This window comes from Passer domesticus, chromosome 1 (assembly GCF_036417665.1).
Source record: "Passer domesticus isolate bPasDom1 chromosome 1, bPasDom1.hap1, whole genome shotgun sequence".
Lineage (NCBI taxonomy): Eukaryota > Metazoa > Chordata > Aves > Passeriformes > Passeridae > Passer > Passer domesticus.
The window spans coordinates 34,839,152-34,866,000 of NC_087474.1; the positions used below are offsets into that span (position 1 = coordinate 34,839,152).

At 40.0% G+C, this 26,849-nt stretch overlaps 1 protein-coding gene across 7 annotated transcripts; it reads right to left on the reverse strand.

The window, feature by feature from the left end:
* Nucleotides 1–11,684: 11,684 nt before the first annotated feature.
* DAZL (deleted in azoospermia like) lies at nucleotides 11,685–26,762 on the reverse strand. 7 transcript variants are annotated; one of them, XM_064414036.1, is made up of 13 exons: nucleotides 26,605–26,760; nucleotides 24,242–24,420; nucleotides 23,894–24,028; nucleotides 23,480–23,571; nucleotides 22,087–22,138; nucleotides 17,937–18,003; nucleotides 17,492–17,628; nucleotides 16,103–16,183; nucleotides 15,309–15,365; nucleotides 14,153–14,254; nucleotides 13,322–13,417; nucleotides 12,809–12,849; nucleotides 11,685–12,594 (listed from the first exon to the last, which is right to left on the reverse strand). In XM_064414036.1, exons 2-12 carry the CDS (start codon nucleotides 24,284–24,286, stop codon nucleotides 12,835–12,837), a joined length of 879 nt encoding a protein of 292 aa, XP_064270106.1. In that variant the 5' UTR covers nucleotides 24,287–24,420; nucleotides 26,605–26,760; the 3' UTR covers nucleotides 11,685–12,594; nucleotides 12,809–12,834. The 7 variants fall into 7 exon arrangements, with proteins under 7 accessions (XP_064270106.1, XP_064270087.1, XP_064270077.1 ...); XM_064414017.1 differs by having other exon boundaries at nucleotides 13,322–13,420; nucleotides 26,605–26,759; XM_064414007.1 differs by lacking the exon at nucleotides 12,809–12,849 and having other exon boundaries at nucleotides 13,322–13,420; nucleotides 17,492–17,625.
* Between the last annotated feature and the right edge of the window lie 87 nt (nucleotides 26,763–26,849).

Consider the following 26,849-nt stretch of genomic DNA (forward strand, 5'->3'; position numbering starts at 1 on the left):
CATAATATCCAGCATTAACAGAACACACAACTGGGGATACAAGCATCATAACCTCACCCTAGGACAGTGCCTAATCATTCTTTTCCATCCTAAACCTCCTCTGACTCAGCCTCATGCCATTCCCTCAGGTCCTGTCACCGTCATCAGAGAAATGAGATCAGTGCCCACATCTCCACTTCCCTTCCTGAGGAAGTTGTAGATGGGAATCTGCAGCAGCCCAGCTGTTCCAGTGGCACACACAGTGACTAAACAAGGCAAAACACAAGAGTGGGTCACTATCTTATGGTTCTGAACACTTGATTCTAGCCTGATTGGTAATAACTTGTGGGAAGAGTTTGCTTCATTACCATCTGAATAAACTCTGCAGAGATACATTCATTATTACTTAATGAAACAATCTGAAAAATTAATGAAAAATTAAGTTATCATGAATTAATCCCTTCTGAAAACTTAGGATCTCACAGAAGTTGCACATGAACAGTGTATTCTGAGTGCATTGTTTTATACACCAGAAGTATCACTGTGGCCTCAACTACCTTACCTTTAAGTTCTCTTTAAACTTCTCAGACCAAAAGTTATTTGAACAGTGCTTCACCCCCCACAGTAAAATCTTTGTGTAATAAGTTATATCTAATAAGATAAAGTTTGCCAAGACAGAATATGAACAAAGACCACGATCTATCCCAGATTCCTAAGAAGCAGTGTAATAACAAGTACCCAAGAGGACTTTCTATTCTAAATCCAACTAGAAGTAACAGTGCAGACAGAAAAGCCTGCTCTAAAGAGACTAAATTATCAAGAGAAAATCATAAGCAGGGTACCTATGGATTACTTTCAGATTTTGAAAACTGTAAAATCATATCAATCTAGGCAGTTCCACTAAGAAAGTGATTTCAGCATGCAGAACTTTCTGTCACCAAAGACAGAAAGCCAGTGGTGATGAAAGGAAGTTGCTTGAGCACATGATGAATTAACAAAGTGAGTAGCACTCAAACAAGACAAATGTGGACTCTATTTATTAGCATTTACATACAGACACAAAACAAACCTGTGCACTTGTACTAATAAACAAATATTTTAGTTGACTAACTTTCCATAACTGCAAAGGTTGGTATTTCTGGCACTATTTTAATTTTCTGGAATGGTAATGTGAAAAAATTTGCTGCAAGTCTTCAGAAACCTTACTTTGCCACACAGTGGACTTGGGGAACACTGAAAAACAAACCCATTAAGTTTCATCCTCAACTTCACATTTATAAGTATATATGGTATAGGTATAACTTTGTTGTGACAGGTGAAAAATACAGGAAGAAAACACTAGTGGCATTTGTGACTGGTCACAGCAATGCACTTTCCCCACCAGCTCCACCTTCTCTTTGTCACTAGGTATGAAGTGCAGCACAAAGGTCGAAAGAGTAGTTAATAAGATTTCTTAAATGTAATATCAAAAAATCAAGTTAGGAAACTTCAATTTTCTAACAGGTCAAAGAAATGGAAGTTTAATTCTCTAGGTTACTTAATTCAGACAAAAGTAAAATAAACCTTGCTGTTGTATGAGGACAGATTCTGTCTTTTTCCCCACACAGCCTTGCCAGGGGCATTTAACTGACCAATTTCCTTAACTGGCCTTGTCCTTACCCTAAGATAGAATTCTGTTTCCAATTAAGCATGAGACATCTGCTTTGCAACTGAAAAACATTCTTTCCAGAATAACTAACAGTACTGCAACACAATTCTGTTTCATCCTTAGCTTATACATATGTGAGGGAACAAACACAGAAACATGAATTTCATAGTTTCTGAAGCTGCACATCAAAAGCCAAGCAGGCTAGTTTGAGGTAATGCATCACCTCCTACCAAAACACAGACCCCTGCCACTTGGACTGAGAACCACTCTGGTAGCTTGTAACAGGATCTGTCACCAATACTCAAAGCTTCAGGACACAATCAGAGTCATCATTAGCTACAAATGTCTCCTGTATTTGTTAAAAACCTTATTCAGGCAATACTTCATGAGATACACTAGAATTTTCCTGACTTAACTTGTCCTGGTTGTGGGTGCTTAGGCAGCATGTACACGGAATTTGAAACTACCATATTCACAACAAACAAAGAGTACTTCTGGAGACCTGCATATATAAATACATAATATTACTAGCGACTACCTTTTATTTAGGCAGTTCCATCACAGGATTGGGTTTTTCTGTACAGAATTCAATTTTCAGAACGCTGAGTATGACAAAAAATCTGTTAAAGAATACTAACAGTCTATGAAAGAACTTGGCTTCATCTTTTGAAATTTTTTTAAGTAACAGGCTTGTTACAATTTAATGGATTGTTATTTAGGTTAAAACATTACTAAGTCTTAAAGGCAAGGATGAAAGCACATTGCTCTCATGCAGCAAATATTATTATTTTTATTTATAACTACATTTTATGACATTGTGGCAAAATACTTTAGTACAACCTGCCTTGCTACTCTCTTCAATATACACCAAAAGGAAGAATAAAAGACATGACAAAAACCTCAGACACAACATACTAGAAGCTGAGCCATGTTCTCAAGGATCTATTTTTTTTTTCCTTTTTACTCTTCCATTTACAGACAGGTTTCCAATAATGACAATGACATACAATACTGAATTAGAAAAACATTGATCTGGCCACACACAGTGGTTCTTAACTAAGACTATTTAAGAGTCTCTATCAAATGTAGGAACTCAGCAAAATAATATTTTATCATTTTCTCACTTCTTTAGTGGTGTTTCTGTAATAAGGTAAGCAAATATGTTAGTAAACCTTAACTCTTTTTTTCTTACTCTGTTCACTATTGGCTTCATAATACCCTATCATAAAGTGTCATTTATATTGGAAAATGTCATCCAAGAAAGCAAACATTTCATAGAGCTCATAGTTCCCTAGGGGAAGCAGACATAGCAACTGAAAATTAAGTTACCCACAATTTCTGCCAGATAACCGCTTCCCTTTTTCCAGCCAACCTAGAGGGATCTGGTCCTAGGAAATACTGAAAACAACAGGTAACACCAAGCACTGGTAGAAAGGGATCTGAGTTCCCACCCACTGGCAGTTACTCTGTTCCATTTACAAGAACAGAGAGATTAAGAATGAGTATCCAGTGGTCTGTGTTCTTACTCATTTCAACACCACCTTTGTAAAAAAGGGAACAATGAAGGTGGGTAAATAAGTAGATTCAAAATAAATTGAGTTTGGGTATCTCTACAGGCTTTTCTTTTTGTTATGTTCTATTTATCAGGTTGTTGAGATTTTAGTATAAACTAAACTTACCTGAAAGCTGAAAGGAAAACCAAAACCTTTTCTGACTTATAATCCTTTGAAATACTGCTGAGTTCATTTAAGGATTTGATTTGCAAGCACTGTACAATAAAGAGAGGAAGTGAAAAGTTATGAATAAGCTGATGGATTTTTTCAGCTAAGAAATGCATCAGTGCTTCAAACTTCCCCATGGAATACCCAGCTCTGTCCTGATGATATACTTGGAACTAGTGTCAAACCTGCTCACAAACCCCACCTTTCTTCTAAGCTCACTATAGAACTCATAACACAGTTTTTGGCAATCTACAAAGCCTTCTCACTGCATTTCTTGGGGCTATTTTTTTTAACAAAAGATGAATTAGCCCACAATAAGAATCACTACATTCTGCAATAGACAACTTTTATTGTAAAAAGGACAAACTGCAGTGTTCCCCAAGAGAAAGGTTTTATAAATTACAGTATTTGGCAGGTTTCTGTTAGCTTAATGCCCCACCTGCTGGCTGACGACTAAATGACATGGTGACACTTCCCAAAGAAGTCACATACCTATTATTCTGCCACCAGTAGGTAGCTATATGCTGTCATGGCAACTGCTACCATTCTGCGTACAAGATGGACTGCACAGCTGGGTCCACCACAGTGTGAAGATTAACAGGCAGAAATAGAACCGAGATGGTTATAAACCAGACGTAAGCCAGACAGATCACACTGAAGTATTACAAAGCAGAATGTGAACAAGAAATAATACAAAAACAGTGAACTCCTCATGTATCTCTAGCCTGTAAGAATTCCTACACCTTCATCTGCACTCAGCTCAGTCACCATACTGATCTATATTGATGCATAGTTTCTCAAAAATGGATCAAATAGTCAAGGACCAATGGCTGAAGTAAATTCTTAAAATGTAAAAATATTTCAGTCTCATTTATTTGAGAATGCTCTTTGAAAGAGCAGCTTTAAAGCTTATTTTAAAGAATGAGTACAGTCTACTGCTCACTATTTTAACCAAAACTCACTTGCCTGGAGGAGCTCTTGCTTGCAGTTAGTGCCAGCCTGACTTTAAGGCCTGCTTATGAGTTTGAAAAAGCATGAGCCCTTTCAGAACTTGATGTGCTTCAATCCCCCACCAAGCTAAGGGAAATGGAAATGAACACGAAATGTTTCTTCAGTGGCCCTGAATTTCCACAGGAGCACAGATGTTCTTTTCCCTGGACACCGAAGGACTTGCTAAAGTGTCAGTTCCAGGATTTTTTATTTCAATCTACTGACTCACCAGGAGCTCAAGGCTCCTGAACCTCTTATGGTTATTTCTTCATGGAATCAACTGCCTAAAAGACTGTTTTTAAAAGCTGAAGAAATACAATCAAGTAACGTATAGCATGGGAGTAAAAAAAATCCCTTTCCAGGCTTCCTTCAGCCCAGCATCCACATTTAGTACTGTTGCAGCGCAAAAAACAGGCTTTGGTGTGAACTGTCACACAGCACAGCAGCTGCCCATCTTCTAGAGCCTGGCATTCTGAGGTTTGCTGCGCACTCTTCTGAGTTCAGGAAACCACAGCAGAACAAAGCCCATCGACCCAGACTGCACAATCTACTAATGGGCAACACGGCACTAAAATACTGTTTTGGAAGCTTCAGCACTATTGATCATTTTTATTTCACTTTGAAAAATCTACATTTAAAACCTGTTAACACAATTGCACTTTTAATTAATTAAACTATCACAGATTCCCTAAGAAAACAAGTAATTTCAGAGTCTGTCTTTCTCTAAGTCAGGGACTAACTAATGCAACACCGAGATAAGCAGAACTGGCAATTTCAGTTTTATGAATGCCATAACAAAGACCACACACTTACTTCACATGGAATCCAGCATTTACAGGAAGTGCCTTACCAATAAAGACCTGTGTGTAGTTACTTTTCTGCACAATGGCTAGCATGAGGATGTTTTGGTTTTGTGCTGAACAGTGTGTTGGTAATACAGGGATGTTATTGCTGAGCAGAGCTTACACTGAGCCAAGGCCTTATCTGCTTCTTGTACTGCCATGCTAGCAAAGAGACTGAGTGTACATGGGAAACTGGAAGGAGACAGTGGGGACATGTGACTCCAACTGACCAAAGGGATAGTCCAGACCACAGGACTTCATGCTGTGTTTATAAAGTGGAGTGAAGGAAAAGTGGGGGACACTTGGAGTGATGGCATTTGTATTCCCTAGTTGCTGTTACATATGATGTGCCCCTATCGGCCTGGAAATAGCTGAACACCTCCCTGCTCATGGGAAGAAGTGAATTAATTCCTTGTTCTGCTTTGCTTTTGCTTTCCCTATTACAAAGGCCTTCACCTCAACCCACGATTTTTCTAGCTACCATTCTAAAAATTATCTCCCTGATCTGACTGGAGAGCAAGCAGCAGTGTGGTACTTGGTTGCTAGCTGGGGTTAAACCACAACCCATCATTGCAACACTTTTCTCTAGCACAGATTCAGTACATAGGTCGCTTAATTATGTATAAAGATCTCTACTCTAGTGAAAGTAAGGAGTACCAAGTTTTTTCTCTAGTAAAATCAGGAGTACCAGGCTCAGTTAACATTTCTAACATTTAGTGCTATATTGGTATTTTTATCTGCACAATTGAAACATCTAACAGAAAGGAAAATACCTACTTTGGGAAAGGCCCTGTCTTTCAACACCCTCGCCCCCAAATTCTAGGCAAATCAATTCCGCACAAATGTTCAAAATAAATTTAATAAACAACATTAAAGGAAATCTTATTCACACTGTAAGCTTTTTGTCTATCTGCTGTAAGCACATATTTTGATCAGTTTTCAGTGCAATTGCTCTTTGGCATTTCATAGCTACAGCCCCAGTCTGTTACGTAGGCCTGGATGCGAGAGCCCTCTGATGGCTGTAATGAAAACAACACCTTGAAAACAGCAGACTTGAAAACCTACCTGAAAATCACATGTGAGCTGCTCAGTTCCATGAGGCACTGTAAAACAAACTGTTTTTTCCCCCAGTAAGTTAAGAGGCTACCTTCAGATTTCCACTAGTTGTTCTTGGGGTACCCAGCCCCCTGACTTTAGTAAACTTTAGCAGAGCTTTTGATAGTTCTCCCCTGTATTCTCCTGGGCAAACCAGCTGCTCCTGGGTTGGAGAAGTGGATGCTTTGCTAGGTAAAAATCTTCAAGAATACTGGCAAATAGGAGCTGAATCTAGATGGTTACTAATAGGGCTCCCAAGTACTCAGTATTCAGACCAATCCTGTTTAGTGTCTTTATCAATGATTTGGACAAGATCAAGTGTACACTCCCAGGGTTGTGGAACACATGAATTTGGGCAGGAGTGTTAATCTGCAGGAGGGCAGGAAGGAGGTCTGCACAGGGACCTGAACAGGCTGGATTGATCAGCCAATTTTATAAGATTCAACAAGACCAAGTGCCAGGTCCTGCACTTGAGTCACAACTGCATAAAACACTACAGGCTTGGTGAAGAGTGTCTGGAAAACTGTGCTGGCAGAAAAGAACCACCTGGGCAAGGCCTGGTGCTGGTCACCTCTAGCCCAAGATGGCCCTGGGGTTCAGAGCCACAGAGGCTACAGCTGCATGGACACCACACTGAACAAGACAAGCCAACAGGAACAGTGCAGTTACCTGTAAGGACATCAGGTGGGACCACAGGGAGCTGCAACCTCTGCTGCTGAGCCCCATTAGCAATCACAGTCTCTTCTTAAGAGTATCCTAAATCACTCCCACCATCTACTGCACTTCATTGAATTTCTTCACTTTGACATTTGGGGCACTATGCAGAAATCACATTGCATCAACACCCGCCACAGACCTTCTTAATGCTTTGTTTCAATTAGTCAGACTCCCCTGGTGCACAGCAGTCCCAAAACAGCTGCTAAGCCCTGAGTGAGACTGCTCACATTCAGGTCTGCCTGAACATGAGCCTGCAGTGTTCCCAGGTGGCCAGCTGCATCCTGGCTTGTATCAATATGACAGCCAGATCCAGGAAGCAATTGTCTCCCTGTAGTGGACTCTGGCAAGGCCACGTCTTGAATACAGTGTTCTTTTGGACCCCCCACTAGAAGAAAAATGAAGCATCATAGCATGTCCAGAGAAAGGCAAGGAAGCTGGTAAGGAGTCTGAAGCCCAGGTCTGATGAAGAACAGCTGAGGAAACTGGGGCTGTTTAGCCTTGAGAAAAGGAAGCTTGGAGAAAACCTTGTCACTCAGCACTCAGGAGGTTGGGGGTCTGCCTCTTCTCCCAAGTAACAAGCTACAGGACAAGAAGAAATGGGCCTCATCTCATATTTTGCCAAGGGAGGTTCACCTTTGACATTCAGTAGAAATTTCTTCACATAGAAGAACTGTCAAGTGTTGAAGCACGCTGCCCAGAAAAGCGGGGCAGTCACTATTCCTAGAGGTATTGAGGTGTGGCACTTGGGGAAACTGTTGTTGGACTCAGCAGTGTTAGGTTAACAGACTGAACTCAATGATCTCAAACATCCCCTCCAACCTAAATGATTCTCACTTAGTGTATGGCCTCTGACAAATTCATATTCTAACTGCCTGGCTCACTGTCCTCATAAAACCAAGAAATTGAAGTGTGTGTGCTCAGAACACATTTCTACATGATTACTTCACCATATGCATGTAGGATCCTCTTTACATGTTTTATAAAAGGAATCATTTATCTAGTTTGTGATATACAGGAGCCACTAATCCCATTTTAATAACTGCTTCCTTACACTCAGGAATAGTAAAATCAACTTATGCTAAGAACTGGATGGTTGCACAACTCAGCAGCACATGACCCTATTAACTGCTACAGGTCAAAACACTGGATTGTTTGTCCCCTGTCCTCCCAAGGAAGTAATTCTGCTACTCTGGTGAAACTCCACCTAGAGTACTGAGCACAGGACCTGTTGGAGCAGGTCCAGAGAAAGGCCATAAAGATGATCAGAGGGCTGGAGCAGCTCTCCTGTGAAGACAGGCAGAGCATGCTAGGATTGCTCACCCCAGAAAGCTGGAGCCTTCCACCACTAAAGGGAACGTGTAAGAAAGACTGTGACATGTTAGTTTAATACCATAACTCCTTAACTTACTAAGACAGCAGATTTATACCAGACAGAATGAAGACATCTTCTGTGAAGTCTATGAGACACCCGAATAGGTTGTCCAGGAGTGGTGATGTCCCATCCCTGGGAACATTTATGGTGAGAGTGGAGAGGGCTCTGAATTTCTTGACCTAGTTGGATATATCACTGCTCATTGCAGGGGAGTTCACTAGATGACCTTTAGAGGTCCCTTCCAACCCAAGCCATCCCATTAAATGATCCACGAATTTACAGTTCTAAGCACAAATTCTTTCCCAGGAAAAGAAGACCACCTCTATTTACATTGGTGGGTTTAATTCTAAATTGTTCTAGGAAGACTTTACAAGAAGTTTAAAAGTTCATTGAAGAGTCTTTCATAGAGGAGCACAAAATAATAGGGGAAAAGAGATTTGGTTACGTTTGTTCTAGACAAAAAGAGCACACAGCAAACCATTATTCTTTTAAGACAGCCTAAAAAGACTAAATCCAGAGTGATCCTGGATGGGCTAGGGGAAAGCAGACTCCTTAGAGAATCATAAAACATTTTGGGTTTAAAAGGATCTTTTAAGGTCATCTCATATAAACACCAAGTAGTTTAAACAATATCCTGAAATTTGGACACCTACTTACAGAAAAAGGCGAACAGAAGCTTAAAGGGCATGATACACACATCCAAAGAGGATTACTTCTAATATCCCACCACATCAGCAATATATTAACTATAGCATGCACCTTTGAGTACATGTTTAGAATTTTTGAGATAATTAAAAGCAAAAAAACTATCCATACAGTAATTGCTTCTGGACTAGCAGCATCAATATTCTACAGCAACATGTTTTTAAATATAAATCCTGCCCTCATTTCTATACTTTCTACAGTCTCACAACCTCAAGGTTTGTCTTGAGCACCCACTACACAAATTCATACAAAAACAAACCTCCACCAAATACAAAATCTCCACCAACAAACAAACCCTTTTAGTTGATGCTTGAACAGTCACTGGGACAATACAAATGTCTTTTTAAACTCAGCTGGGGCCTTTTTCTCTAAAAACTTACAATATGAATTTTTCACCCAAGCTTCAGCTCAAATTTTAGAGCAGAAACAAAGTAGGAAGTAAGAATCCATCTGGGTTGTAAAGCTACTTAAGGATTTTTGAGATGCATATTCTACCTGAAGAAACCTCAATTTTCTTAATAGCTTGGAATAATTTTTTTTAAACTTTTTCAGCAACATTAAAAGTGGCAGACATTAAAGCTCTTAAATTTTACACCTCTTTTAAAATACTGGTCTAGAAAGTAATTCCTGCAAGGAATATAGTGTAGATCTGTTAGAAGACTTGAAAAATCTCTTTCAGTAAGGCATACAAAAGAAAGCCCTGTGAAATACAGAACGGCTTTCTCTCTTGTTTCTCTGTAGCAATAAAGGATCCCATCACCTTCAGATTAAGATAGTTTAGCACACAAATACCTAGAAGGAAAAAATATTTCCATTTTGACAAGGAATTAGCATCTGTGCCAGACAATCATTCTAATGGAGATCCAAGAATACCATCTGTCTGGCTGTCTCATTCCAAGAATAATTCTGTCAGGTGGCAGTATTTAAAAAGATGTGAAAAGGCCATCAAACAGCAAACTGGGGTACTTCAGGCAAGAAGTAAAACAAACCAAGTGGCAGAGCTCTAGAACACCAATTAAATGCAAGCATTGTATTTTTCTATCTTGTCTAAGCAATTGTTTCTTTTGACAAAGAGCTGTCTTAATATTTAAGTACACCCAAAGCTTTTGAGTCTCTCACAGAATGTACTGTGTGCAAGCACATGCAGATGCAAAAGGACTGATTACTGCCTGCTAACTCACAGTTAACATGGTCCACTTGATTTGAGAATACAAGGGGTACAAATTTGCAAAACGCTCCAACCATGCACTAATTTTGGAAATGCCTTCAATCACAGCAATGTTAAACAGATGTTTCAACTTTCTGAATGCAACAGGAAAGAGATGTACTTATTGGTTTTGTGTTGTACCATACGTTATGTACTATAGGGTACTTCAACAGAACATTAAAAATGCATGGGGTGCTCTACAGGTAAGCAGCTAGCAGAACCAGCACAACATGATCTAATAGAAGAAAAAAATCAATTATATTTGTAAAGTCTTGGCTATTCCTCTGTGATAAAACCTCTCAGCATGCCTGCAAGAACCTAGTACCATTTCAAGTGCACCCTACAATCAACTTGCTCACCAGATGATCCTGTGCATAACACACAAACAGAAAACGTGTACTTTATGTAGGCATCTTCTAGCTTAAGCTCTTCTTTTGGTGGTGGGACTCTTCAATGAGACAGCTATGCATAGGGGCCTCTGTATTTTCTAAGGGCTACAGCAGAAAGCCTCAGTTAAGGTCTGGGGCAACCAAGCCAACCTAAATCAAGTCAAAAAGAAATCTGCATTTGCAAAGAAACAACCTTTTATCAATAAACTGACATCACAGCTTTGAAACAACATGCAGGCTTGTTGAGATACTGAAAGCTGGAAAGGACTCCCTAATTCATAATTCAATAGTAGAAAAACCCTTGCAAAAAAGCTGCTACCACAGAAGTTAAGCACAATCAAGCCATAACCTTTAAAACAGAGGAGTCTGAAAAAACCATGGCAAATCAGTATCATGGGAACACTCAGTATTATCTTCAGTAACATGAAACAGTGAGCAGAGAAACTGGTATGGGCTTTGCTTTTTCCAGGTTAATTTATGCTATCAGAACATCAGTACAAAGCTGCATAAAGTGGCTCAAAAAAAATTTATCATTCTTCCCCACCCTCTTTATTAAGTTTTATCCACAACACTCCTGAGAAGCAGTCCTTGGACATTTGCTCTAGCCATATTATCTTACATATCCAGTTCCCTTCTCTGTATTCACAAACATGTATTTCTGGCTAAGTCTTTGCCTAGCTATTTCTATCTCTAAGTCTTCTGGAAATTTGAAGCTGAACATGCAGTCCTAAACAGCCTCACATATATACATATCCTTAACAAGAGAGGCATAGTTTTTCTTTTATTGTCTGGAGAGACTGAGGTGTTTGAGTAGGAGGAAAAAAGCAAGCTAGGACCTGACACAAAGAGACTGTTCTCTTTTCTCAATTCTATTCTTTTGAAGCTTCAGCATCTACACAAAATGAAGGTTTATTTCTAGAGATTTATAGCAACTGGAAATTTCACATAGAGTAGTAAGTTTTTAACAGCTTTAACAAGCTGTTATTTAGATTTGTCACACCAGAAATTTAGGAAACCAATGCAAAGTAAAAATTTATTTCACTGTTTCACAATACACATCTAAAATCTACATGATTATTAAAACAGTCATACACATTCTTTGATTAACAGTTTGCATCACATAACAAAGGTTTATATAAGTGCAGTATTTTCTCAGAAGTTTAAAATACAGGTATTGCTAAGATTTTTCAAGTAAAAAACCTTGTATTGGCTGACTGAGTATCCAATACAGATAACATTCTTCCATTTTAAGTTACATACAGGAATTTTAGGATTCTCTTCATTACTTACCCAAAAATAATAGTGATGCTCAAGACTGCAGGTACATAGACTGTCATCAATGAACATAATCACATTGATTATGTTATCTAAAGGCGAGCAGGACTTACAGGGGTTCAGTTCAGTTACAACTGCTCATCTTCTTTTGCACTGATTTAAAAGCTCAGTCTTAAAACACATTCTCTTGGGCAAATAACTACTTCCATTTTTGAACTGCAGGAGTTAACTGGTCAATGCGAGTCAAATGGTAGTTAACAAAAAACCGTGTGTTAACAGAAAACAATATGCAAACTGTGTAATATGCAAACTGTACCTTAAAGCTCAGAGAAAAATCCACATAAAGGAAACATATAAACTCTCTAACATTCCAGTCAGCTATCAGGGGAAACACACAAACAGTAACACTGAAGTTTATCAACTCTTACAACTTTGAACTTCAAAATACTCAAGCAACAACAGTATCAGAACAGGTAGAACATGAGCACAAACATAACTCGAAGTAACTTTGAGAATGTAACTTTGTTACATTCTGTATTGCTAAATTGAACTGTAGTACCATTTAGTTCATTAATTTAGATACTCTGAAGTCTTTGTTGATCAAATAGCTTTGTGGACTGTCTTTCCTTTTCTGAAGTGGTATGTCTTACCCTCCTGGGATGGGACAGAAGAGAGGACAAGAAAAAAAAACTCAATCAGAATAAAGAAACCAAAGTTTCATGAAAGCTATCTCCAGACACCCTGTACTCTATTCACCCCTCTCCAAAACTGAGGAAACACAGATTCTACATTCCCATTTCAGAGTACACCTGTCTAGTTCACATGTGTTGTTTTAGAAAAAGGAAGCAGAGTCTTAGAAATTAATTACCTGAAATTACACGACTTGGAATGTAATCAGAGATTGCAAATCTACAAAGATGGAACACATACAGCAAAAAAATTACAACCAGCTACCAACCTGGACTACAATTTATTCGTTAAAGCAGAGATAAAGCATAACTAGCCACCATCCACAGTAGCTATTTCATTGTACAGACTATCAAGGTTTAAATTCAACATCCTCCGTCCAAACTAGGGAGCAATCCACTGTTTTCAGCCATGTCACTGAGAAATGACTAGCCAGACTTATGCTCTATTTGTTCATTAGTTGACTGTTCAGCAATTTTTATGCTGTCCTGATTAAACCCACTGAATCCAATTTCATCACTTCTTTCCATCATTAAGCAACAACTGAGAGCTAAACATCTCAGAGCATGTACAAGGAAGAAAAAATTCAAGTGGCATTCACAGATATTAATTGGTTCATTTTATGGAACCCTGTAGGTAAACACACTGACAGTCAGCTATGTTTCAGGGATATAATTTTACTTTCACTACATACCTTTACACTGCTGTCTTGTGATACAAACTCATTTGTCAGCTGGTTTTCAGGACTAGACAGACAGGATAGTACTGTTTGCATGCCCCTCTCCACGAACTTCTGAAATACAGTTATTGATGTATTTTGGTGTAACATTTTTCTTAGTTGGAGCATTACTAGCTAGCAATGCCAGTGTGTCACAGGGTTTACTTGGAAATCAGGATTCCTCAACTGCCTTGTGAGATACTTGTAATTTTTTTGTCCACCCCCCCAAATCTTTTAAAATTACTAACTCATCATCTCCCTTCAGTGTTACATCATAACAATTCTAATCAGTCACATGTCAGTTCTCTTGTGGATGAGGCTGGCAGCAGAGAAATGAAATTTCTCCTTTAGAAAACTGAATTCAGAGCCAACTGTTCACTAAATTAGGGCTACCTTCCACAAAACAGTGAGAAAGGGAGAAAGTTACCAACTCAGATATTTGAAGCTTAAAATAAATTTACCTAAGACAGCAGGCAGTGCTATCGAACCTTTTTTAGTACCTGCAATTTTCCCTGGAATTTCCACAGATTAGGCAAAGTCTTGTCAGTAGACTTAATCAGGTAGAACACAGACTTTTTTTCCCAGCCCTCAGCACTGCAAACAAGCACTAACAGTTTCAAGGAAATGTGAGACTTCTGAAGCTGTACAGATACATGGGACTTAACAATGGGCTGAACACAGCAACTATAACCCTGATTTGTAGGATATCTGTCCAAGGCCCTTGACAAAGCCACATAACCCTCATGTGCAAATTTCTGTGAATGTTATTTATGATAATGAATAGTAAAGTTTTGAGAAAGCACTTACCTTTTGTGGGCTACTAGGCAACTGCATGAGCTCTGGAACAGCACATTCCATCTGTATAAATACTGGATCCTCAGAGCCATGATAGTTCACTGAAGGATACACCTATAGTTTTTAAGTATTACAATGTTTCAGTAACACTGGAAAAACATGCACAGTTATGGTGCCACTGATCCTCATCTATCCGTAAACTGTGCCAACTTTACCTTCACAGTTTTGCTAAGTTTCATGAGTAAGGAAAACACTGTGTCACTACCCATTTTACTAAGACAGTTAAGAATGATACTTAAAGTAGCATAACTGAGATAGTTCTAGAACAGTTGTCTGCTCCTACAGTCAAGCCTGTAACATTTAACAATTAAACCCCATGCACACCTACTTCAAAAAAATTTTGGCCTGCTACCATTGAATTGTAAAGTGATACATTATGGCTGTATCACATTTATGGATGTTATTAAAAAACTATTTCAAGCCAATAGTGTAATCAATATTTCAATTATTTGTGACAGCTTCCAGGAGAAGAACACCATTCAAGAGAAAATTATTTATTACAGCTTTTAAACACTTAATCAAAACTGTAGTCAATAAATATACCTAAATATACAAAGACACCCAGAAGGCAAGTTTAAATTCTGACATTGTAAACAAACAGAGTATTTCTTCCCCTTTCTCAGAGGCACTACTCGCGTTAAGTCACAGAAAGCAAGGAATTTTTTCAGAGGCCAGCAGCACCATCTACAGTTTGTAGCAGCCTGGAAAAACTTCTAAAACCTATTGGAAGGGGCCAAAAAATTCATCAGTATTTGCGAAGAACATGGAGACTTTTTAAGCTTAAAAAAATGTGCATCAGGTCAACTTATCTTTCCTTCAATTTCTCCTGAAAAACCAACTCCATTTTATTTAGAATTCCAGAGTTCTGTGACTAGAACACATAGCTCTAGTGCCAAAACAGGCAAATCTGTTCCACCAGGTAACTCAAAAAAAGCACTACATCAGTAGAAATTCTGAACAATTACATACAATCTTATCAGCAATTACACATTTTTGTAGACCAGATTACACAGATCCAAACAACAAAAAGACTTTTAAAAGTATCAAGCTGTAAAAACAATGTGCTAATTAAGAAGACAGTTTCAGAAGTCTAACTTTGTAGACTTACCGGAGTTTGAGGTATTACATAATTTCTTGGCTCCCCAGCAAGCCACTGTGGTTGAGTCTTAAACAAAAATTGGACAAGAACCATCTTTTATTCATTCATTTCCACACAGACAAGTAACTGCTCTGTAGGAGCCACTGCTTATAGCATTTCATGTTTGGATTTTTCACAAAACAATTTAGTTAATACATACTCTTACATGCAGCAAGATACCTTATTTTATTCAACTATCACCTTCTGACTCCAAGTTAAAGAAAATTAGAAAATATTTCTAAATATTAGGAGAATAAGGGAAACCAAATACCTACATTGAAAACAGATCTCAAGCCTCTAGCTGCTTCCAGTTATTCCTAGCTTAGCATCAGTAACAGGACTTAGCCACCCACTATCAGCTAAGCACGTTCTCTAACATTTTATAGTGCAAGAGCCCTTATATACATCAAACAGAATCTGGTAAGATTCTGAATCCAAGTACCTAACATCCCACACTACAGCATGTACAAATGCAAAGCTCCCTCCCACAAGTACTACTAATTCACATACTTTTTTCTGATTTCAAAGTTGTTTTATCACAGTATATTTAAAAAAAAAAAATAATGAAATTATAAAAAGAAAATAATAGGCTAAGTTGTTCAATGGTTTTCATCACTATTTTATTTTTGCTTTGGTAGCTTTGAAGAACTGAAGGAAACCATTTCAAAGAATAAGAAGCACAGAGATTAGACTCCAGTTAACACTTCATTCCAGCTCAGTCAGGTATCCAACAGCCTTTCTCCTTCTACTAAAACTTTACATACCTGATAGTTGTAAGCCGGTTGATATCCTATGGGAACTTGCTGCTTTAGCACTACAGCTGGTGAGGAACTGTATGGATAGGGCTGCAAAGAAAGCTTTTTTTAAAAAAAAAAACCACAAGTTTGAAGCAAGATACAAGTATGATATTTGTACAGGTATTAGCCAGGAGCACATTTTTAGAAGCTACACTGTTATTTCAATTGCTGTGCAGACTAGACTCACTATTTAAAAGCAACTCTTAGATTTCCCACAGGGCTTGCTTCAGCACTTCAGGCACTAATAACATCTATAAAGTCAGATTCCAAGTCTTATAGATCTAAAAATCCCATCTCTCCTTGTAACTGATCCTTCAAGTAATTTCAGAAGTGCAAGTCATGCCATAAACTCTGAGAAGTAGATCTGAAGCAGACTGACTACTATGAAATAATGGAGTACAATCTGAAGGATCAGTTTCTAGAAGGCAAAGGAAGCCAAGTACTGAAATTAAGACAATTTCCAGTATTTCTTTCCTGAAAGTATTCTGACACTGTTAACATGGAATCTTCTCGGATTCTTCAGGGAACAGTTAAAGGCACATTCCAGCCTTTAAGAGAATTAATGCTCTTAAATTAATAAACTAAAGAGAATCAGCAAGAATACTATTATCAAGCTCTCTGCCTTGCAAGAAAGTATTTCTGCAAGTTTGTTCTTCCTCTTTGCTTAAGACACACAAAACAGCATCAGACTAAGTCAGTTCTGCCCCATCATACAGGCTAATGCAGTAAGAGCCTGATCTGGTTCAGGACTCATATCCAGGCCAGAAGCACTGTACTCACACCTCAGAAGGAATGCTCATCTGAAGTACCAGTACAGTGATGTCCTGCAGGCAATACTGTGCTGGGCACAGCTGTTAACAGCAGATGCTGGAACACAGTGCTCTTATAACACAACAGCAGTTGAAAACCAAGGATATGTTTGGCCAGAAGAAGAGAAAGGTACCTGAGATAACTTCTGATCCCAGTCTTAGTTTACAAAAATACATTTTAAATTTCGTAGTTTATCCTGAAGCAGGACAGCAACACATTAAATATCTAGATACATTTCATTTGTGAACTGCATCTGTGACAGCCAGTAATAACTCAATCTTCCCTCCACTTTCAACAGCTCTCATTCTTAAAGGGTATCTCCCTCTCGTTTTAAAATGAGTTAACAGCACTGAAACAGTTTTTCAAGGTTGCTGGCATTCCTTTGAAGTGGTTTGAAGTTGGCTGCTTCTTACTGGGGAAGGCAATACGAAAATAGGCAGGTAAAATCAGACTGGACTCTCAATACATACTCCAAAATTTGTACATGCTTGCACCTTCAAAAAATATTTCATTATGATTCAAAACCAGTGTCAGGAGCAGTCTTACCTGAACATATGGTGTTACTGGGTTCATGACAGGTGGAGGCTGCACATATGTCTCCATATTCTGATTACCCCATACACTCTGGAACTGTGTTGGAGGAGGACCAAGAACTATTTGCCTGGGATGCACGCAGGAATCTTCTTTTGAAAGAGATAAATAGTATTAAGACATTACATGTATTTCATTAGGAATCTGAATTCAAGCTGGAAAAACCTTAAGGGTTTTAAGTCTCAAATTTAATTCAATATTAATTATATTGTACTGTGATACCAACCTCACTCTTATTAAAACATCATAGAAGTGAGGTCACAGAAGTCAGAACCCAGGTTTAACTGAAATATACATACTGCATCAGATAAAAAGTATTTTCAAGGCTAATGATGTATAATTAAGGAAAAAACCTGTTATAGTACCTGCAATATAAACAAATTTACTTAGATATACTTACTCGAGTTTTGTTGTTTTCTGATTGCTGGCCCCAGTTTCAGCTTTTTACCATGGAAGTTGATTTGTGACTGAAAGACAAATTATTCTCTGTAAGCTGGGAATCAGCAAGGGGAGAGGTTTGCAGGATTTTAAAGAGACTGGACTCTGCTTCTACACCACAGTACATAACTCTCACAAGGGCTCAACAGCCTCCAGTCTCCTCTCTCAACACCATATGCCTTTTACCTCAGATGTCCTGCAGTGCCCTCAGGTCAGCTGCCTACTCGCCAGCTCTCCAAAATCATGTATCACTTGCCCTAATAGTAACATGCCCTACTTGAATTTGCAACTATGTATCAGTGACAGCCAGCCCTGCCGCTTTACACACACAGGTCTCAACCATTCCTGTCTCAGTGAGAGCAATATTGGCAAGCAACCACAGTCTTAGGTTTCTAGTGAAAGGTTTTTGGTTTAGCCCCATTAGCACAATTTTAGTACCAAGCATTAAAGTCAGTATTGGATGCAGACAATCTGTCTAGATTCTCTATCACATGCAACTCTACAGAAGTGCCTGCTTCAGGAGAAAATGTGGTTTTTCAGCTTTCTCCCATTTCTGCTAAAGGAAGTGCTTTGAACAGGCAACAGCAGTTGTGTTGTTGCCTGTAAAATAAGAATAAATATAATGATTTAAAACATCTTGCTCATTCTAATTTCTATCAGTATGAAAAGATGATTCAACAGATATATGGGGGTGAAAAAAGGTGCAATAACCTGACTAGTTTGACAGGTGGACTTTTTTGATTCATGGCAAAGTGTCCCGGTTGATTCTGGGCATTTTTTAATTAATTCTGGAATCCTCTTGCACCCAAAACTATGCAACTAACTTTTCCACCTCAACAATGAGAAGCCCTAGGAGACAGACCTCCCCTCTAAATGAAAGACAACTTTCCATTCTGAACTGCCAACAGATTCATGCTGGACCAGAGTGCAGTCAAAGACCTAAAGCAGAAGAAAAACACCGTCAGGCTGAATGAGGCTACAAGGCCTTGCTGAACAGGCAAATGAACACAGGCACCAAGAGCAATTTTAGTTTATCATGTAAATTTACAGAAAACACTGTGACCACTCAGTGCAGATAAGGCCTGAAGTGATTTAGCACAGTAACCTAAAATTTGAGCTCTACAACATCCATGTTAGTTCATTTCTTCCTTTCTTCAATCCCCTCCAAAAGCCAACAGGTTCTATCTGAACTTGCTTCTTCCTGAGATGGCAGGTTATATTTGTACTGCCTGCAGACCTGAAATGTGCACTGAAAAGAAAATTCACAATATGCCTCTGGGTTTTCCAAGACCTCTAGTATACAAACTCAGATCAGTAAGTACTGTATTAATAGAGGAACACTGCAGGCTCCAGTTTTGAAGAAGCTCACACAGAAAAACAGTGGCTCAAATGTCAATGCTACTCAAGAGCGCTCCACAGAAATTGTTACCTGAAAGCAAGCATTCCACACTGATGCAGAATAAATGTAATACATAGTAAAAAGGTATTCTCAGATGAAGTCTGTTGCTCAGTACAGCAGCCACTGTATTTTTTATCATACAACATGAAGTAACAGCAAGCTTTTAAAGTCTTCTGGTGAGAATCAAGGCTCTCCTGCTGGAGTTTCATTACTCTCCACTTTATTCAAACATGTTCTCTTCCCACTTACAGAACTGGATGGCCAGTAAACACACCTGCACATCACAGAACACTGCATTTGTGCCTGGCACATCTATTTGTCTTTCTGATCTACTTCCCCTATCTAAGAGATTCAGAAGCAAATGAGAGACTGTTCATCCTCCAGAGACACAGGAGTTTTCTGAGGTAAAGACTTCAAAGAGGCAAGTATTTCAATACATGTTATTTTCACAGTTACTGTATTCAGGCTGGGGAGAAAGAGGGAAAATAAAAAGCTTTGTCAGTGGCCAAGCCTATCAGAACAAAGTACCTGATCTGATTATAAGCGCTGAGATTTAAAATTTCTCTGATCTGAAACTCCCAAGATCAGACGGTCTGCAACAGTTCTACCCCTTCACGTCCTGTGTTTGCTGGAGGAAAACTATATGGTGGCAGTGTCGTGGTTTAACACAGTTTGGTTTTTAGTTAAGGAAAAAATCCACCAGTTACCTAAGTGATTCCCTGTAAAGATCTTGGCAGCTTTCTTTAGACCTGATAAAACCAATCAGCTGGCTAGTTTTCAATACTGACACCCTGTCAAACCAATTAAAAAAAGCTGAACACACCTCTGTGAAACTACATTTAAAAATGAACAAAGCCCAGGAAAAACTTTCTTGCGGCCTTTGAACGCTGGCTGGGCCAGGCCCCGCTCCACCACACAGCCAGGCTGGCAGAGATGCTGCAGCCGCAGAGTTCCAACCACAGTCTGGCCCTGCTCTGGCTGTGAGCCGCCGGCACGGCAGAAAAATCACCCGGCTAAGAAGAGAGGCAGCCCTGCAGCTGGAATTAATGCGGCAGGGGCCGAAAGCAGCCACGCAGCCAGAGTGGAGATCACACGACCATCCACAGGCCCGGTCCCCATTCCATGGCAAGAGAGGCTCCTCGCCCTAAATGAACTGAAGATTAGATTTTAAAAGTGGTAAACTGACTGAAAATATCAAATTTGTCTCTTTACGTTGTCAGTAGGAACAGAAAGAAGACTTTTTGGTAGGAAAAGTGTTCTGAAAATTTATTTTGATTTCTTATTATTTTTCTTTTAGTCCTGTTAATAGTTTTCTTTATACCCTTTAAAATTTTGAGCCTGCTTTGCTTTCCTCCTTATCTTGCAGCAGAAAATGAGTAAATTGTTCTAGTGGGTGCACTGGTGTTTGTCCAGCACTAGACACACTACACACAGGAGCAGCCACAACACAATCTAGGAAGCTTAACAAATACTTGTGCATCCAAACGCAAATACTGCTAGAGAAACACATTTCAACTACTGAGATGTAAGTAAAAAATTAATACTGTCTTCCATGATACTGTTACTCCCATGCCCTAGGTAACTCAAAATGTTATTATATTTCATCTATCTGTGCCCAAAATTGTTACTGTCTCTTAATACCCGGGAGCCAGAAAACAACTATGGGACAGAGTGGGGCAAGTGCCCCAGCCTTATAGAAGTTCGAGGCAGAGAGCACTGCCTCTTGCCTCATGGTCTTTGCTCAATGCAGAAGCTCTGCTCTGGGTTTTTTCCACCCTCTCTTTCTCTTGCATGTTGGACTGGCTCAAGGTGAATTCCACGACTGCCTGTCTGCAGCCACCATGGAGCAGCCCTGCAGAAGTGAAGGCAGAGCCACCCCAGCCCAGCTGCCTGGCCTTGCCTGGCATCTGCTGCCAAGGAAGGCAAATCCCTCCGTGAGTCCCAACCCTTGACCAAGTACCAGCTCCCGAAGAGTGCCAGCTGCATTCACCAATGAAGAGCTAAGGAAGGTGAGGGCTGTCACCATTTCCCCTTTGTCTTTGGACTACACAGTTGGTCAGCTGCACAGCCTACTACTTGGGGAAGCTGTCACCCCACCAATTCAAGTGTCTCTTTGTTTCCTGGGAGTCCAGGAGATTTCAGCAACTTTGTAACTAGTGACTATTACTGTTATTTTTTTGCCTGTTGCTATTTTCTTCATCATTAGAAAACTGTTATTTTTTTACTTATATCTATCCATATTTGTTTCTCCTTATTGGTGGAAAGGGATTGGTTAATCTAAAGGAGAGACTACTTATTTTAGAGTGTCCCGCTTTAATTATATTAAACCAAGCCATCCCAACAACAAAATGTCTACACTTTTGCCATAAGCAAAAGGGTTTTATGACAGTCATCCACTACCAAAAGCAAGCAGCCAACCGCCTCAAGGCTTTCAAGCACATAAATAAAGGAGAGCAATCAGAAACAAAATGACATGAGATGTTTGGCCACACCAGGCTAAAAACTAATCAGCTGAAAACTAATTTTACTTCTTATTTAAACAAAAATGTAAAGATTTTAACCACCAGTACACATTTTAGAGAGTTCACCTTTTGGGCAGCCCTATACTTTTTGTGTCCTAACTTACTCTACAGGGTCTGTAACTTGACTTCCACAAACTTGTCTCCAGCCTTCATACCTCTACTTCTCAGAGTAATTTGGACAAAGAACTTACCTCAACTATCTTTTGAACATCCACATTGTCCACGAAAGACACAAATCCATACCTAAAAAGGAAGAACAGACTACTCAGTAATCAGCTTCATTTGATTAGCCAAATTCTTTGAAACAAGACCAGTTAACAACGTGACAGGTACATTATATTGCACATCAAAATTATCAACTACGACATTAATTTAAGATTCAGCCTAAAAATGTATTTACTGCTAACTAGCATTATCTATAACAGGACCAGATGAAAGAAACTAAATGCCAGATTTTAGAGTAACATGAAATAGAAATAAGGGCTAATTTTCCATTTTAACTGCTCAAAATGAGTACTGCTATTAGTATTAGCAACTCAGAAAGTTAAAAATTTAAGTAAGATCTGATTTCTCTTTAAATTTTGTATTTACTACTGAGGTCTGGATGAAAGCAGGCATTATAGGAACACCAGTGAGAGGGAAGCAATTCTTGAAGAGGTTTTGCAATTTATTTCACTGCATCCCTAATTTATCTGGCCTACACGATCAAGATAATTTCAGAGCATTATAGTAACAATTGTGTCCCATTAATGGAATAAGTCAAATGATTATCAATACTTATAACATACACCAGCTAACTGCACAGCAGGGTTCACTTTGCAGACTAGCAAGGGATAAGAGAAAATATACTTTATTTCCAGCTCTTCCATTGCTACATATACTGAAGAAAAAGATGTGACACTCTAGGATCTAAGCATAGAATCTAAGAAAATCTGGGCTGGGAGGAACTTCAAGATGGTACTGTCTCCTTCTCAAAACTGGGATGGCTTCCCTAGAACTCAACAGGGTGAGGTCCTTCATCTTCTTATTTAAGGGTTTCACCACGGTAAACCAGAGCTCCTCTATATATTCAAAGGGAATTTCCCTTGTTTCAACTTTGTTCACATACTTAAGTCTTCACCCAAACAAGTTTGGGCTGTTTTACTCTAGAACTTATTCACAAGTGTCAGGAGAGGGCAGTCACTGCCCTGAATAAGCCATCTTAATTGTCTTAATCATCCTGAACTGTCTCCAGATTTTTAAATACTCTAGCCAGCAGAAGAGTCCTACAAAAGAATTGGCTGTGGAAGCATCACACAAGTTAGGCTTTGTTTCCAAAGGTAGAGTGACTGTGAGCTTCTTTTTCCTGAACAGAAAGACTGAAATCAGAAAATTAATGCTATTCTTTTTAAGATTATACAGATTTAGTTGGGAGCAGTATAGATTTACTGGTTTCACAGCCTTAACTCACCACAACAGAAAACTGCAGCTAGTATTAAGGCTTAAGTGTGTCAAGCGTGTAGCTAAGCATCTGCTCATATCACCTATTACAGAATGCTGGTCACATAAGCAGCAACTTACAACAACTACTCATATTCTACCCACCCCTTCGAAACACCACTTCTGTCAGTGATGACCTTCACCTCCTTCACAGTACCATATTGTTCAAAGACACTCCGAATTTCTGCTTCATTCATCTAAAAGGAAACAAGGTTTTCAACATCTTCAAAAACATACAACTGCTTAGAAGTGATTTAAAGCAGACAGTACCATTTTTAAAACTGATTTTCCACTACCATAAAAACAAAAGGTTAGCTCTGGAAGACATGTTCCAGAATTCTCCCATGTCTAGAAGGTCAATACCTTCTAGACTGGCAAATGCACACACAAAAAAATAAAGAACCCCACCACCACAAACAAAGTAAAAAAACCCACACTAAAACAGGAGCAAAATTTCCACTTATTCTCCCCTGATGTACCCTATATCCATTTTAAACAATTAAAAAAGTGTATACATACCCTTAAGTCAATTCCACCCACAAAGACTGTGTTGGGCATGATTTTTCCTTCTGGTAAAACATAGCCCTGACTGACTGTTGCTGGATAGGCACTGCTCTCTGTAGTGCTTGAACACTGGGTCTCCACATGTGCTGCCTAAAAAATTTATACAGAAACACTTATTTTAGTCAACTAGATTACATTTTAAGATATCAGAATGCCTGCACTTTCCTGCAGATACAGCAGTGGACAAGGAATTTCAATAGCACAGATGGACCATTCATTGGTTCTAACACTTCTCAGTTCAAATTAAACTGACTACAAAATCTGGCAGGAAGATTAGCATGAAATGAGCAGTTTTTCACCCACCTGGTATTCTGCTTTTGTTTGGCTGCATACCCAGCTAAAGGGCATTTGAACTGAAATCTGAGATGGCAACTCCTCAAGCTGACCTAACTGTTGCTTCTACTTCTTTCTTTCTTTCTGGATGTGTCAGTGAACCAAGCTAGAAGTGGTGCTCGCTTTGCTGTGCAAGTTCTCTGGCAGCCCTAAAACAGGAAGCAGCTCTCAGTAGAGGTGCCCAGCAAGAGCCAGAACCAGCTGAAGGAAACTGGTAACCACAGACACTGCTGGTAACCACAGATGCTGCTGGTACACCTGTCACACGCAGCCTTGGCCACCATGGAAGTGCAGTGTTTGTGTCTCACACTAATGATGCAGAATTTTCAAAGAAAATTAGCTTATTTAACACTCTCACACATTATGTACCTGAAAGAAAGAATAAACAGACTACTTAGGCATTCTGGCATGCTGGGCAACATCAAAAATAAAATTTATTAATACACGTATTTCCTAGAACTTGAAAAGGAGATGAAAAATGTACAGTGGTAAAATTCTCCTGGAACAAAAAGAAAGAAAATCTCCCGCCAAAGCCACTTTTCAAGTCCTCAGTTCTATGATGGAAATTGTTTGCAAATTCAAAAAAATTACTGTCTTATCTAAACCCGAATAATTTTGCCAACATAGCACTACACAAATGACTGTTCGACATACACCTCACACTGCTCCTGCATCAGTGTCCAAAGACTAAACCACCTCAAGTTTTGAAGTGGGAAATTCTGCCTATGATGGATTGTCTATACTGGAACTACAGCATCAGCTGAAGTGACTCACCCCTTTAAAATTACTCTAAAAGAAGTCTAATTTGTCTTGTCTCATGAAGTAGCTCTGAAACCAGATTTTCAGATGTCACGAATATTGGGGTTTATTCAGTTTTTCAGCTTATCAGAATTTACAGGGTTTTTTTCCTTCTCTCGTCAAAATATAAAACTAATCTGTTTGCTCTCTTTTATTCCTTCAAGCATGAAGTTGAAACTGATGGGGGGAAATTGGTATAAAGGTCCTCCTTACAGTAGTCGGGAGACTAGTTAATAGTTTTGGCAAAAGAAAAGGTGGAAAAGGACGATTGTTTGGCCACGTGGAGGAAATGCCTACCTACCCACTGACCTGTGTTACAAATATCAGTTTTATGCTTATCCAGGAGACAAAAACGTTCACTTTTTTTTTTTGGCCACACAAGCCCGTGATTTCTCAGGCTTCTCCCTTGGCCTCAGCACATTCTCTGTTTAAAATAAGCATTAGTCCTTTTTTTTTGTTTGTTTGTTTTAATTGAACCATTTAAACCCCGGACACTGAGCGCAGTCTCCATGACAGCGCCGGCGCCTGAGGGAAGAACACGGCAGCCGCCGCAGCCCTCCCGCTGGGCGCTAAGCGGAGCCCTCAGCCCAGCACGGCACGCTAAGCACAACTTCGCCTGTATATACGTAAAAAAAAAAAAAAAAAAAAAAAAAAAAAAAAAAAAAAAATTTAAAAATAAAATTTAAAAAAAAGCCCCACCACCTTACTCCTAGAGTGTCTGAAGCGTCAGCGCCACAGCCGCAAATCACGTTTCTCAAAGAGAAAGGACAAACAGCAAGCAGCATGCTGGTGCGAGCCGAGGAGCCCGCGGCACTCCGGGCGACGCCGGGCCTTTGCTCCGGCAGGGGGGGACGTAGGACCTCGGGCAGGCGAGGCGCCGCTCGTGGTGCCGCCGCCATTTTACCTCACACCTCGGCTGCCCAGCGCCGACGGGGCGTGGACAGGAAGGTTTGGCGCTCAGGACAACGAAAGCCATTCGCAAGCCCCAGACAAAGGGTTCTGCCGGACCCTACGCGCAGCGGCTACACCGCCACAGGCAGGCGGAGGGGCGCCCGCCCAGCCGTGCGGGACGGTGCTATTTTACCACCATCACAAAATGGCCGCTCGAGGGTGCGAAGTGCGTTCCGAGGCCAAGCCCCCCCTGCCCCAACACCGTAACGCCGAGAGCTACGAGCCAGAGGCTCCCCTGAACAAGCCCCCGGCCTTTCAATTGCGGTACTCCCTCCTTCACCTTAACCGCTCACCTCGTAAGGTGCTAAAACGCTCAAGGCAGTTAAAATGCTAGTAGCCCTCAGGGGTTCAGCCCCGTCACCGCGCTACACTGGGACACTGCTCCAGCTGAGGGCACTCCCGTTTCCCACCCCAAGAACAACCCGAAGAATTTACTACTCCACTCTCCGCTCCGCTGCCTGCTAGGGGTCCCCAGTGCTCAAGGCACTACATCAGCCAGCAGAAGCGAAGCCCGCCCAGCGGCTCGGCGTTCAAACTCCCCTACGCCACTGCCCCAGCGTGGCTCCCCTTCGGCGTTCACTCACCATCACTCACTGGAGCCGAGGCTGCGCTCACACACTTAAAATATAAGGATTTTCAAGCTAAACCCGTGCGAACTTTTTTAAGAAGACCAAGCGCAGACGACCGCTTTTCCTTGACGGCGAAGCTGAATTCCCGACGTCGATAAAAGCCCACCGAAGAGCATCCCGTTCTCCTTAAATAGCCCCACTGGGGGATGGGACAGAAGAGGCCACACCCTCCTCTCTTCGCACTTGGCGTGTCTTCCCAC